A 13318-nucleotide genomic window follows, 5' to 3' on the forward strand; every position below is an offset into this window, starting at 1 on the left:
GTAGATAACCACCTTTTCTCAATATGTAACAAAATCTAACCTGTCCCAGTGCTGTCCCTTATATATACTGTTTAATCTTTAATAGACAAAAATATATGGTTTAATTCAATTTTCCAAGCCCAATAGTGGAGCATATTTTAACTCATATCGTAACAAAATCCCCAAAACTGACTTACCCTCTTTTTTCTTTGGCAGGGGGGAGGGGGCATGCTAAATAATTATTATGTATCTAGGGCAGGGTCAAACTAGAAAACAAGTGTTCATCACCTGAGCTTTGTACCCCAGGCAAAACAAGATCTAATAAATAAATAAATAAATAACCAAAATGGTCTGCCAGAGATCTTTTGGGGTCCCCTCTTTGGCTTGTAAGAATTTGATTGCCCTTTCTCAGATTAGTTACTAACAAATATGGGAAAAGAAAATGGAACATTACTTGTTTGAAAATTGGTAATGATGAACAGTATCTACTTAAAAATTGTTTCATTCTTTTTTATTCTATTTTCTTTTTGTTTTGTTTTTTTATGTGTTCTAAGGTGCTAGTGATAGAAACAGAAAAAGGATGCTCCTGGAATTGCCAGAAATAGGATCTCTGTAGCTCGTAATTTAAACTGTTTGATTCATTCAGAAAAGCGCACCTGTTCGGCAGGTACCGCCTTCAATTTATTGCCTCGGTTCCAGAACTGCAACAAGTAAAACCCTGGCTTGCAAATACTAAGACATGCATTGCCCCAGGAAATGTTTCTACATAGATCTAGTACTCCGCATTGCACTTAACACTAGGATGCTCATCAAGGCACACTTCTTTAACCCCCAATACATTTGTACATTCATTGAATGACCTTTGAAAATGTGGGTACAAAAACTCATACTATGCAACTTAAGATCAAATTTTGCACTATGATTGTTAAATTGAGGTTATTGAACAATGCCATTGGGACGAGGCCATTGTGGTCCATAGTGTAGTACTCTGCATTGCACTAAAGTGGAAAAAATATAGATTTCTATCTCATGAATTTAACAATCTGAGAAAAATATTGTGTTGTTCACAAGTGGAATTTCCAAGGTGGGACAATTAGCATTTCCTCTTTTCAAATCGGAACATTTTGAGGAGAGGATTTGGAAATGGAAGTAGTCAAACCTAGAGATATTAAAGGACTTTGGTACTAAAAAGTGGTGATTTGATGAGGAACCGATAAAAAGGGTTATCATTCACTGACTTGGAAAAATTAGGGGTCATAACAAGTTACAACTAAATTTTGCTCATTTCACTCCTTTTTTTAAATACAAAAACTTCATAAAGTAGCCTAAATTGAATAAGAAGTGAAAATGTTAACAAAAATTCGAATGATTTTAGAGAAAAACAGGGTCGCTGGAACAGGGTCATTTGGTGACAGATTTTATGAGTTCAAAATAGAACTGTAAAATGGTGCCATTAAGCGTGCCCACAGGTGTGCCATTGTGTGAATGGGAGTTGCTGCACATAGGCCTTTTATATCCCTGTGCAGGTTTATTTTTTGGGGTGCTGATTTTGAAAAAAAAATGGACTTTTTTCCTAGGGGGTGATTTTTGATTTAAAAACAGTAAAAACCTTTTTTTTTTTCCTGAAATTTTGGGACTTTTTGTACACTTTGGCAAATTTGGGGATGGTGTGATGCACTTCCAGCGTCGGGTCTGTCCCTGTGTCGCACAACAACAACTGAAGGGAATATCAAATTATGCATTGCAATCTTTCTGCTTGCTCCATAGAAAGTACTTGTACAAAAAAATATTAAAGTAAGAGCTGCTTAATATTGAAATCTATATGGACAGTTCTTTATAGAGGTCATATTTTTTCAAACAAAATACCCCTGATTTAAGCGATTAATTAAAAGTGTAACATAGGATTTTGTGTACACTTTCTATTACACATTCAGTTCTATTATGGTACTGTAAAGCATGATGGTCAGATGGTATTGTCACAAACCCCTCACGGAAATATCCTGCGCCTCCTAGAGCCACTTCCGGTCCTGCCGGGACTCGAACCCACGACCCTGGGTTTAAGAGGCGAAGCGCTAAGCGTATAGACCAAAAGAGGACTTCCCGTCAGGTCTATAACACTAACGCACTTATACCTCCGTGACATGCTCCCCCTCCTCGTAAGGCGCGTCCTCGCGCCTTACGACCTCTGATCACGCTGGTCGTCCTTGAAACAAGGCATACTCGGCCAGACTGGTCGTCCTTGATACAAGGCATACTTGGCCAGCCATTTTTATGAACGCCTAACCCTTTCCGATGGGATCCCCTGGTGTTAAGAAACACCAGGGACCACCGCTGCCACCATTTATGTCACAAACCCCTCACGGAAATATCCTGCGCCTCCTAGAGCCACTTCCGGTCCTGCCGGGCCTCGAACCCACGACCCTGGGTTTAAGAGGCGAGCTGCTAGCGTATAGACCAAAAGAGGACTTCCCCGTCAGGTCTATAACACTAACGCACTTATACCTCCGTGACAGTATAGACCTATCAGCTCCTGTGGTGTCACACATTTTTTAGTGTGTACCCACCACCATCCCAAAACCTTTGTGCCTTTTTTTTTAGTTTGTTATTTTTAACACTTTTGGAAACGTTTGGGTGCTTATAAAATATTTGTCTAATGAATAAAGGATCAGTCGCAGAGGGAAACACAGAACTGTTTCTGTTTGGCCTAATCAATGGCATTTCAAGAAAACAAGGTTGGGAAAGTTTAACCCCATGAGAACTACCTGTCGATTGGCCAAAATGAATATTGTGTCCAATTTTGAACCAATCAGGGAGGGTACTATTAATAAGATCATCTGTAAATGCAAGTTTGACCATAAATAGTTTAAAGCCTAGTTATAATTGGCAATTAAAATGGGCATTTCAAGTTATCAACCAATCAGAAATGCTGTTAAAGATGACCAGTAGTGTCCAGTCCAGGGGGTTAAAAGAAATAAGAGGGATGGTATGAGTTGCTATTTTTGTAAGTAGATATTTTCACATTATTTGAATCTTTGTATACCAAAGCACTTTATTGTAAACGAGGATGTGTGGCATGTTATGTACTTTACAATGTTGATATAGAATTTCCAGCACACTGACATAGCTTGTAAAATTGGCAAGAATATTAATTGAAAAAGTGGAAATTAATTTTAAATTTTGCTTGTAGACAAGATTCTTTGTTGCTTCCATCTCCTCACAATTGATGAAGTCGTATCAGATACCTGTGCTGTAGGCTGTTGATTATTGAACCCAGTTCATGGGTACACTCTAAACATTTACTCCTCACAAATGAATAGAATCTATTCAACAAGCATGACTATTCCGAGGGGCATATAACAGAATTGTTTTCAAGATTAACTGATTAATTGGATATTCTCATCAAAATGACAAGAAACTTATCAAATTTGATAAGACTGCCTTGTCATTTTCAACAAATGAATAGGTTCTTGTCAGAAATGAATAGGTTCTTATCAGAAATTACCCCCAAAAATGAATTTTGAATAGTTTGTCTTGTCAGAGGGGGACTTAACAGAATCTTGTCAAAATAATGTGGGTAATCTTGTCAAATAATGAGTTGGAGATATTGTCAATTTGAATAGTTACTTGTTCAAATAAAACAGAAACTATTTATTTTGATAAGATTGTCAGTTCAAAGTGATATACCTAATCAAAATGAACAGTATAGTTCATCAAAATGAATAGTTACAGGATCAAAAATAAATGAGTAGGGATTATATTCAAGAAAAATGAATATTACAAAATTAGAGTGTAAGTGCTCAATACTGAACCGCATGCTCAATATTCACCTCATTCTCAGAGGCAGTATACTAGCCTCCATTCAACAGCCATATCAGAAAAGATGATCTCAAGTTGTGGAGCGTGAGGGTTTTGTACATGAGAGCTCACAAGTGAGTTGGATTCACTTTCACATATACAGGGTGTCCCAGAATGATTTGTACCGTGTTTGCAAAAATAACTAAAAATAGAAGACGGGCAGTGTATCTATTTTTGATACCTGTATTATAATGTTGGACATGTCTCCTACTTATTCTGTTAATTTCAGCACGCTAACTTTATTTGTTTTGGCGTGGCATGGAATAATGTAAAATCGATGAAAAACCTGCTTTTCATTTTCAGCGCAAACGACTCGCATACCCTTGAAAAATGGCACAACACACTTGATCAACTCATGGATCTTTTTTATGTACATTTAATGTCAATAAAACAACTTTCATTCTTTAACTGATTCAATAACGCCATAAATAATAGATGGATATCGGATATTTAGTGGAAATATGAACGGGCACAACTAAAATACCTGCATAACTTTTTCCAAATAACTTTGTGCTGAACGGTTAGTAATTTTACAGATTTTCAAAATAGGTTGCATTGTCAAAACTTAGAATTCACCATTTTTACGCAATCTTCTATAACTTCTACTAAAAACGTCCAATCTTTAAAATCTAAAAAATCTGAGAAAGCTAAATATATGTAGAACTTAAAATGCAAAACAATATGACCAATAAACATGCTCTTCATACCTAAAAAATTCCATCTTTTCCGGTATAGATCATTCTGGGACACCCTGTAGACTGCAATCACTGCATTAAGCACTTGAGAGTGCTCATCACATTGTATTTGGAAAATCATCATGGTGTTGGCAGCTGTGTTCATTCAAATGAAATGTGTATGATAGTGACAATTGCAATATATTGAGGGCTTAAAACCAGACCCCCCCCCATTTTTTTATTTGATTTGGGGTTTGAAATCTTTCTTGTGTATATGGCTCAAAATAAGCTAAGGTGTCATAAAAGTGTAACACACAATTATTTTTCCAGCTCTTTTCTTTTGGTCTCCAACCAGGTTTAAATTATAGTATGCACATATATCGTTCATAATACACTAAAAGAAAGATAAGTTATAGACCATTTACTTCACAAATTTAATTTTCTAGCCCTTGCGTGACGTTATATTTGACAGACACAATTTTGATGATTTTCTGCAATCAAATAAAAATTTATAAAGTATTACATAAGGTATTTTGTGGTTATTTAGGTGTAGGACCTACAGCAACTGATTGTGGAAAAAATGTGTCCAAATATTACAATAAGGAGGATAAATTGTTATAAATAAAATATGTGTGTCTGTCAAGCCATAACATACGCAAGATGTCTGTCAAATGTAACATACAGAATAATAATTTGGCAAAAACAGTAGTTCAAGATGGGAAATTGAATAAAGATCACATGCAGTTTATAAATCACATGTTTTAAAACACTTTTATAAACTCTAAACTATCATCATAATGTGAACATCAAGTGATTTTTAATTTTTTAAACGTATTATGTATGTTACTTTTGACAGACACATACAAATCTTATGCATACAAACTTATGCATACAAATGTTTGACAGACAACACTTAACAATGGATTGTGTCATCAAAAAGCTTCTCCTCACAAAGTGATAGTGCCACAAAGCTAGGTGGAGCTAAATGCTATGTCATGTAGCATAATTAGCTGTATCACCCTAGTTTAGCAGGAATTACAGCACCGTCTTGCGTATGTTACTATTTGACAGACATTTCAAGACAAATTTTAAAATTGTTATATGTTCAAAAAAGATGGCAGCCACTTACAAATTGATTATAATATGGAGAAATGAAGTTATTTACAATAGATTTACCCTTTAGTTTATGCTTCAAGTCTTTGTTTATAAAAAACTGAGGGACTTCAAAATCAATCAAAAGTTTGACAGACAATAGTAACATACGCAAGGCAAACTTTTAAATCCTTTTTTTGATCTGTTAACTTATAATTCATAATGCCTCTTTCCAGTGGCGTAGATTTCTTTTTGACATTGGGGGGGATGAAGTTGGAAAAAAATCTTGAAGTATAGTCAATCCAGCACCCTTTGGCGACAGAATAAGTTTATGATATAAATGCTGCCTGAAGCGCGATAAAATTTTTTGCTATTTTGAAGCTAAACTGATGAAATATGGTGTAAAAGTAGATTAAATGCGCGTGAAGCGCGCGAAAATTTGCACTTTGGGGACTAAAATGGGCAAATATGAGGTTAATTTGGTCAGAAACCCATTATCAGGCGTCAACATTGAGGGGGGGGGATGATTGTATGGACCATCCCCCTGGCAAAATATTGGGGGATAAATCCCCCCATCCCCCCGGGATCTACGCCTATGCCTCTTTCTGTTTTTTTGATTGGTTTACTGCACCATTTTGGGAAACAGGTCACATGAATTTCTATAAGGATCCATAAAAAAATTAAAAGCTGTTGAAAAAAGGCGTCTCTTGGCATGTTACAAATAAAAGTGTAAAAATAGGCATTTTTACAGCTATTTTTTATTATTTTTATTATTTAGAGTGAAAGGATTTTACTTAAATTGTGTATGCTATGTCTTTACTACATAAACTTGCCACTAAACTAGCAAATATTCCATTTCTATAATTATTATTTTTTTAAAAAGATGTCAAAATATATGGCTATAATATGACACCTTAGCATATTTTGAGCCATATGCAAGTTTTGAAAGTCACAATCATACATAGCTCCTCAGGCCCATAGCCAGGGGTGCAATGCACCTTCCCCCCCCAAATGCCAAAGGCCCAAAAAGTCCCCATTTTTGACCCAAAAAGTCCCATATGCGAGCGTAACAAGGTTTTTTATGCCTTTTTGTTCAAAAAAATGTCCAAATCCGCCCCCAGTCCAAAAAGGTCCAATTTTTGAAAAAAGGGTCCACTTTTTCAAAATCAGCATCCCCAAATAAATCCTGGCTACGGACCTGTAGCTCCTATTATTGTAAGAACTGAGATATCCAATTACATAGCTTTTATTGCATTTTGAAAGGCAATACGTAGCATATTTCATTGAATTTTATCTACTTCAAGTTCATGCACAAGAAGATGGGGGGGGGGGAGAGCAACAACAAAAATCTTCTTGGTCCCGACTTAAATGGCACTTTAAAAGCAATTATCCTGATGCAGTAATTGAGCTGCTATTACATTGACCTATATTGACCAATATGACAATATTTAATAGTAGGATTGCAATAGAGGCACTCTCTTTTCTACATGGGAAATAATATTTGGGGGGGTGCTTAAAATAATTGTTTCTTCATCATTTGGATTATCTTGAATGGTCAGGGGACTTGTATTTCGAGGTGGATATCATTCTCTTGCAAAAAATGTGTAAAAAGGGTAGTTCAAGTACGGTCAAACAATGTACGTGCATACATTGTTTAGTGTGTCCAAAAATGTCAAAAATCAGAAAAAGGGGAATGTTAACAGGACCTTGAACATGAAACATCAAAAAGTACATCATTTAGGATGTCAACAAAATTTTTTAAATGGGTATATTTGAATGGACCTGGAACATGAAACATAAAAAATTGCAAAATAATAATTGTTTTCAGCTGTTTTAGGGTATGAACATGACCAAAATATGTGTTGTAGGGTATTATGCAAGCCCTGGAAATATTCTTAGTTTATGGTCCATTTTGAAAGTTCATGCATGAGAATGGTATCCACCTGAGAATACAAATCCCCCCAGACTACGTGTCCTCTGGTTCATCCAAAGTGGCCCCTGGTTAACTCCAAATCTTAGTGAACCAGGGGCCCCTGGTCTAAGGTCTATTATTTTCACCCTTGCCCCCTCCCCCAAGATGAATGGGTGTGATGGAAGAACCCTTGGGAGTCAAGTGTATTCATGGGTAGGCAGATGAAAGAGTTTGTAGTTCATTATTAATTTGTCTTCATTTTGATTTGTATTTATTTGACAGACATGCCCTCTGCTGCTGCGTGTGTTCTGTAATAATGGCCGGCATCACAGACCTGAGGAATTCAACAGAGGAACAGTACCATCAAATGAACTACAAATATACACATGGTAAGGGCATCAATGGGCTATTCTATTTAAAATACACACTACCCCTGTGGAAGATTTTGGAAATATCTTCCACAGGGGGAGTATGAATTTCAAATGGAATTAACACATTAGGCAGCTCCATTTGAATTTCATACACCCTCTAAGAAAGAATCAACATGAATCTTCCACAGGGGTAGTGTGGATTTTAAATTGAACAGCCCAAATTCATATCTCATGTGTGTGAAATATTTAGAGAATAAAGGTATTGTTTTTAGCCGCTGTCATGCATTATCGTCTCATATAACTCGGAAGACATCATTATTTACGCCAATCCTAATCCTAAGGTTGGGCAAATATGTATATTTCATCTCAAACCATCTACTCTAAGGATGATTTTAACCTTAGCATTAAACTGAACTATACCACACTAATGCCTGTATCATACTAAACAATCGCGAGGAGCGTAGCATTTTGTAGTGACGTATCTTCTGTCGCTTATCAGAAAAACGATTTTTGATATCTGATTGTAAGTAGCTAGCATACATCCAGTTGACTTTGACAACTTGTGACACATGTTGCCTACCATGACTGAATGAACACTACCAGTATTTGATCACTAGCGATTTTTTGTAATCGCACGCTACGAGTGCTAGTATAATATGGGCATAAGTCTAACCCTATAATCTATGGGCGTGAATCACAGATTGACGGGTTGACACCACTGCTATAATCCTGAATGAATTATTTTTTTCACTGTTATAGGATGGATGCAACACTGAAAGAAATCTCCAGCCTGGTCAAAGAAGTCAACCCGGAAGCCAGACGTAAAGGCACCTACTTTGATTTCGCCCTTGTGTTCCCGGACGGCCGCTCCGGGAGATACCGCATGCGGGAGATAGGGATGACGTGCTCAGGACGCAAAGGCCCAGATGATACAGTCACATTGATCCAGTCTGATTTTACTATTGGAGACTATTTAGACATTGCCATTACCCTACCCCCTAGGGGTGGTATGGGTGGTGGACCTGTAATCGGTGGCATGGGTGGGAGACGAGACAGCTGGGGCCGATAATGATATGGTTTGGTGTTTTTTTTTATCTAGGTATTTTGATAATGTGTTCTTGGGGTAAGCGCCTTTTGACATACATTCACAAGAAAAGAACCATCATTGCACAAAATTAGAGAAAATAATGCTCTCTTTGATATTCGCTTTGCAAACAATATTTATTGGAAAAAATCATACATTATGCAACCGACCTTCTCTCACCCATGCGCTTTTGTGATGGCAAATTCACAGACTATCTATGCGATGGTCTGTGGCCACTGAGACCAAACCAACAGTTAACAGGAGAATTGCCAATTATAGTGGCACAGAAAGTGTAATACTGGTGCAGTGTTCAAAATAAGCCCTATCGCAGTGCAATTTGCACTCCAACATTCACCTTTTGCGATACAACTGTCAAAGTGTGGTGCAAAATTGTGACACCACTATGTACTGACTTTATGTGTTGTTTGTCTGAGACTGCACTTCAAATTGCTCTACGTCAGATTAAATTGCACCACAACTTTCAAATGGGTTGCAAAAGTGCACCCCAAGGTAAAAAAAAATAATTTGAAGACTGTACTGGTGGTGCTAAAATCATGGAACATTAACACTGGATTTGGAGAAATATACTGAGAACAATGGTCACTTGGATATACAACTTCATTTGTTTTCATCGGTTTTAGCAGTAGTACACTTGGTTACTGTGAAGCATGACATGTTCATGTGCATAAAAATTTTGCGAGTGCAACTGATTTGCACAGTTTTTATGCACCAAATATTTTCCACCTATATACCTTTAAGGAAATATAAAAATTCACAAAAATTTCATGTCGCAAAAGCATGGATTATCCCCAAAACTTTTAATGCAGCAAAAGTGTCATGCTTTACAGTAACAAGTGTGCAATTTGATTATGATAATAATTAAAATTGCCTCCGTTGGCCTGATTGGGCTATTCCACTTGAAATCCATACACCCCCTATGGAAGATATGATCTTAATCCACAGAGGGGGTGTAGATTTCAAATGGAGACAGCCATTCAGGTAACCCCATTTGATTTTCACACTCCCTGTGTGGAAGATTAATGTCATGTCTTCCATCGGGGTGTATGGATTTCAACTGCAATAGCCAATTGGATCAGACTGTCACCACATTTAGTAACAATTAAAACCCAGTTCCACATGATATTTCTTGAATACATCACAAATGAGACCTGTTCTCACAAACTGAGTGGAAAGTTGCCAGAGAAGAAAAGGAGATATGGTTCATTGAACAATGTTTGTAAAATGGATCCAATGTATTGAATGTCTTGAGTCATTGCTTACTAAGGCAATTTGCCTATTGCATGGTTCCATCGTATGTGGGGAGAGCCTCGAACTGGCAATAGACATGAAAGGAAGTATTACATAACTTTATGCAATGTTATATCACTGGTTCAATTCCGATTCATGCATGCTGCCAGATCTAGGCTCTCCTCGTACATGGGTGTAATTAGACCCTCCCTCGGGTCCGTGGAGAACGACTGGTAATGTAGATTACATAGCATTAAAAATCAACCCAATACACGGACCCTCCCAGTCTGTAGGCAATTTGACTTCCAGCTCCCACAAACTGCTGGAAGTTCACTTTTACGGATTTGGAGTCACGCAATCTTTCTATATACCACGTCCATGTTTTCACTACATTAACGTTTGTGTAAGCGACTAAACAACGATATTGTATCCGACCAATCAACGCAGCTTGGCAGCGCGGGATATTTGAAAAGGCTTCCTAGCTAAATAATGTGCAAACATTTGCAAACCGCACGCGATAATGTACGCATAATATGGACAATAGGCCTAAGTCCGAGTCGAGTGGTTGCCTTTTATTATTGCGCGTGCCATGGGTCTATCAGACGCGTGCCACTTGAGCTCAATACCTCTCAGTTGTTGACAAGTGTCCCATCCGATCTTAAGTCACATCCCGCGGCATAGCTTTGTGCTACCATATTTGAATTGAAACTGGGGCGGGCTTTACGTAATTGACATCGAATCACCGTGCTTCGTTGAACGAATATTTGGAAGTGAGATCTCTAACAGATTGGACCAGTCTCGAATCAGCGCTCAATGGACTTTCGCGTTCACTTATAATACTGAGTATATTTCTATATTGCTGCATGGTTGACTGTGGTGGGTGTAATTAGTGGCGTCGATTTGTGGATGAAGAGGAATGGGTTTTTGGCATTGAAGAAAATAAGGGGGGGGGGTTGGCATTTTTTTTCATAGGGCATTACGTAATTATTTATTGTTACATTATCCAGAGATGGAACCGAACCGAGACTGGGGGGCAAGATCAGCGCTCAATGGACTTTCGCGTTCACTTATAATACTGAGTATATTTCTATATTGCTGCATGGTTGACTGTGGTGGGTGTAATTAGTGGCGTCGATTTGTGGATGAAGAGGAATGGGTTTTTGGCATTGAAGAAAATAAGGGGGGGAGTTGGCATTTTTTTTCTTAGGGCATTACGTAATTATTTATTGTTACATTATCCAGAGATGGAACCGAACCGAGACTGGGGGCCAGTCTAGGGTGTAATGGGCGAATGGATAATCAAGGGACAACTCTGTCTTTTACTGTTTATGGTGGTACAGTGTACAATGTAGAATTGTCCTGGCTAACATCCCAGTCCATTGATGTTGATTGATAACAAAATGTATCAGCAGAAGTTTTCAATATCCAAACAGACAGATATTTCCTTCGGATGTATCATATATCAAAAAGATTTGTGAAAATTAAATTAGCTTTTATTTTAAAAGATTCACTGAATTTTTTATGTCACCTTAAATATTAGTATCAGTATTAGTGTAGAAAACTTATTGTTGTGTAAATCAGGCATGAGAATGCCCAGTCAAAACCCAGTCAATTTTAATTATTTTTTAATTATTTTCAGCCCATTTTCAGGTGTTTTTGTCAAATTTCCAGACTTTTTCATGAATGTGTATTCTTATGCATGGTAAATTACCTTACATACAGGGCTTATAAAACGGGACACATTCCCAGGGCACAGTGACATCGCCCCGATATCTTCATAGTAGAAATCGCCATGGTAGGTTGAATCCACAGCCACCCATGACCATTTTATTCGGACCTTATGAGATGCATATTATTAGCAAAGTGACCTGACTAAGGCTACTGACATAGACGGGTAATTGATTTCTCGCTCTGTGAGCAAGCTTGTATCGACATTGCGGTCAATGGTTATACTCTCTCCACTTGAGTGAGTGCCGCTATAGCCTGCTGCGCGATGTAGTCCATACAAGACCAACGCAATATAAAATTGAGAGTCTTGGTCAAATTTTGAGTTCAAAGCGCACGGCCAATTTTCAAAGCGCACGCTAACGACTATAATATCTGTTCAACACATATTTTCAAGTGTATGAGACCACATCTGGTTTCTTGAGAAAAATTCATTTACGGGAGATATTCATCATTTTCTAACTCAGTATCCGAAGATTTTCGTCTGATATCAAAATCGTGCATAGCAATTCACGTGTATCGATCCCGTGTATTCATTTTAATGTCACTGCTACACCAAATAATTATTAGCCAGGCGATGTCGGTGTGCAGGGCAGATTGCTCTCTCAGAAAATATTTTCTGGGGAAGTCATAATGGAAAGAATGGAAATTAATCATTTTGGGTCAGTGAGGTCGAATACAAGAATACCGACTCCGCCATGTTTGCATGTCGCTCATGGAGGCAACTTAATGTACCCCTGGATTATTTCGATATGTGACCCGGCAGCACAAATGAGCCGTAAATTCCCTAAATTGTAATCTGAGTTACGGTGTAAAATGTGTACGAAGGTCATATTCATCGGTAACTTAAGCTGGCCCGACATCCGTCTCTTTTCGATAGTCAAAAACTAATCAATAATCCTATTGTTGAAGTGGATAATAAGCTTCTACCTTAGATGGCTATAGAACTTTTAATAGCTCTGGTCTTTGTTTGCTTATATTGCTAAATCCTGTTCAAGTGGTGGGTTACCAGGCATTGTATTTTGTACAGGTATGCATAACCAACAATTAACAATGAGAGAACTTGGGGATGATTTGAAATGACCGCCAATTATGACTGTTTGATATTTATTGCCAACAATGTGGAAAAAGAGACACATGTAAAAACGTAAAAAGCTATAGTTTTGTTGAAGGAGCAAAGTTTAACAAACCATAACCCCGCTTCTGGATATCGTTTGAAGTCAAATGATATACCAGTTTTAAGTTTATGATGTTTATTTTTTATTCTATTACCTCCACGACCCATTATTCAAAATCGCGCACTGTGATTTGTTGAAACGCGTCACGTGAGAGCCCATTATTCTGCAATAATGGGTCGAGCGCCGTAACGCATTCTACG

The 13318-nt window shown here is 37.6% G+C and overlaps 1 protein-coding gene across 1 annotated transcript in view; it reads left to right on the top strand.

Annotated features, from left to right (window-relative positions):
• The window catches only part of LOC140141094 (histone deacetylase complex subunit SAP18-like), a 49737-nt gene extending 39492 nt beyond the window's left edge, over positions 1-10245 (top strand). The window contains exons 2-3 of the mRNA XM_072162871.1: positions 7795-7901; positions 8643-10245. Of these exons, the coding sequence (XP_072018972.1) occupies positions 7795-7901; positions 8643-8952 (417 nt within the window). The 3' untranslated portion in view covers positions 8953-10245. The remainder of the gene's footprint in view (positions 1-7794; positions 7902-8642) is intronic.
• The last annotated feature ends 3073 nt before the right edge of the window (positions 10246-13318 follow it).

Source organism: Amphiura filiformis, chromosome 19 (assembly GCF_039555335.1).
Source record: "Amphiura filiformis chromosome 19, Afil_fr2py, whole genome shotgun sequence".
Taxonomy (NCBI): Eukaryota; Metazoa; Echinodermata; class Ophiuroidea; order Amphilepidida; family Amphiuridae; genus Amphiura; species Amphiura filiformis.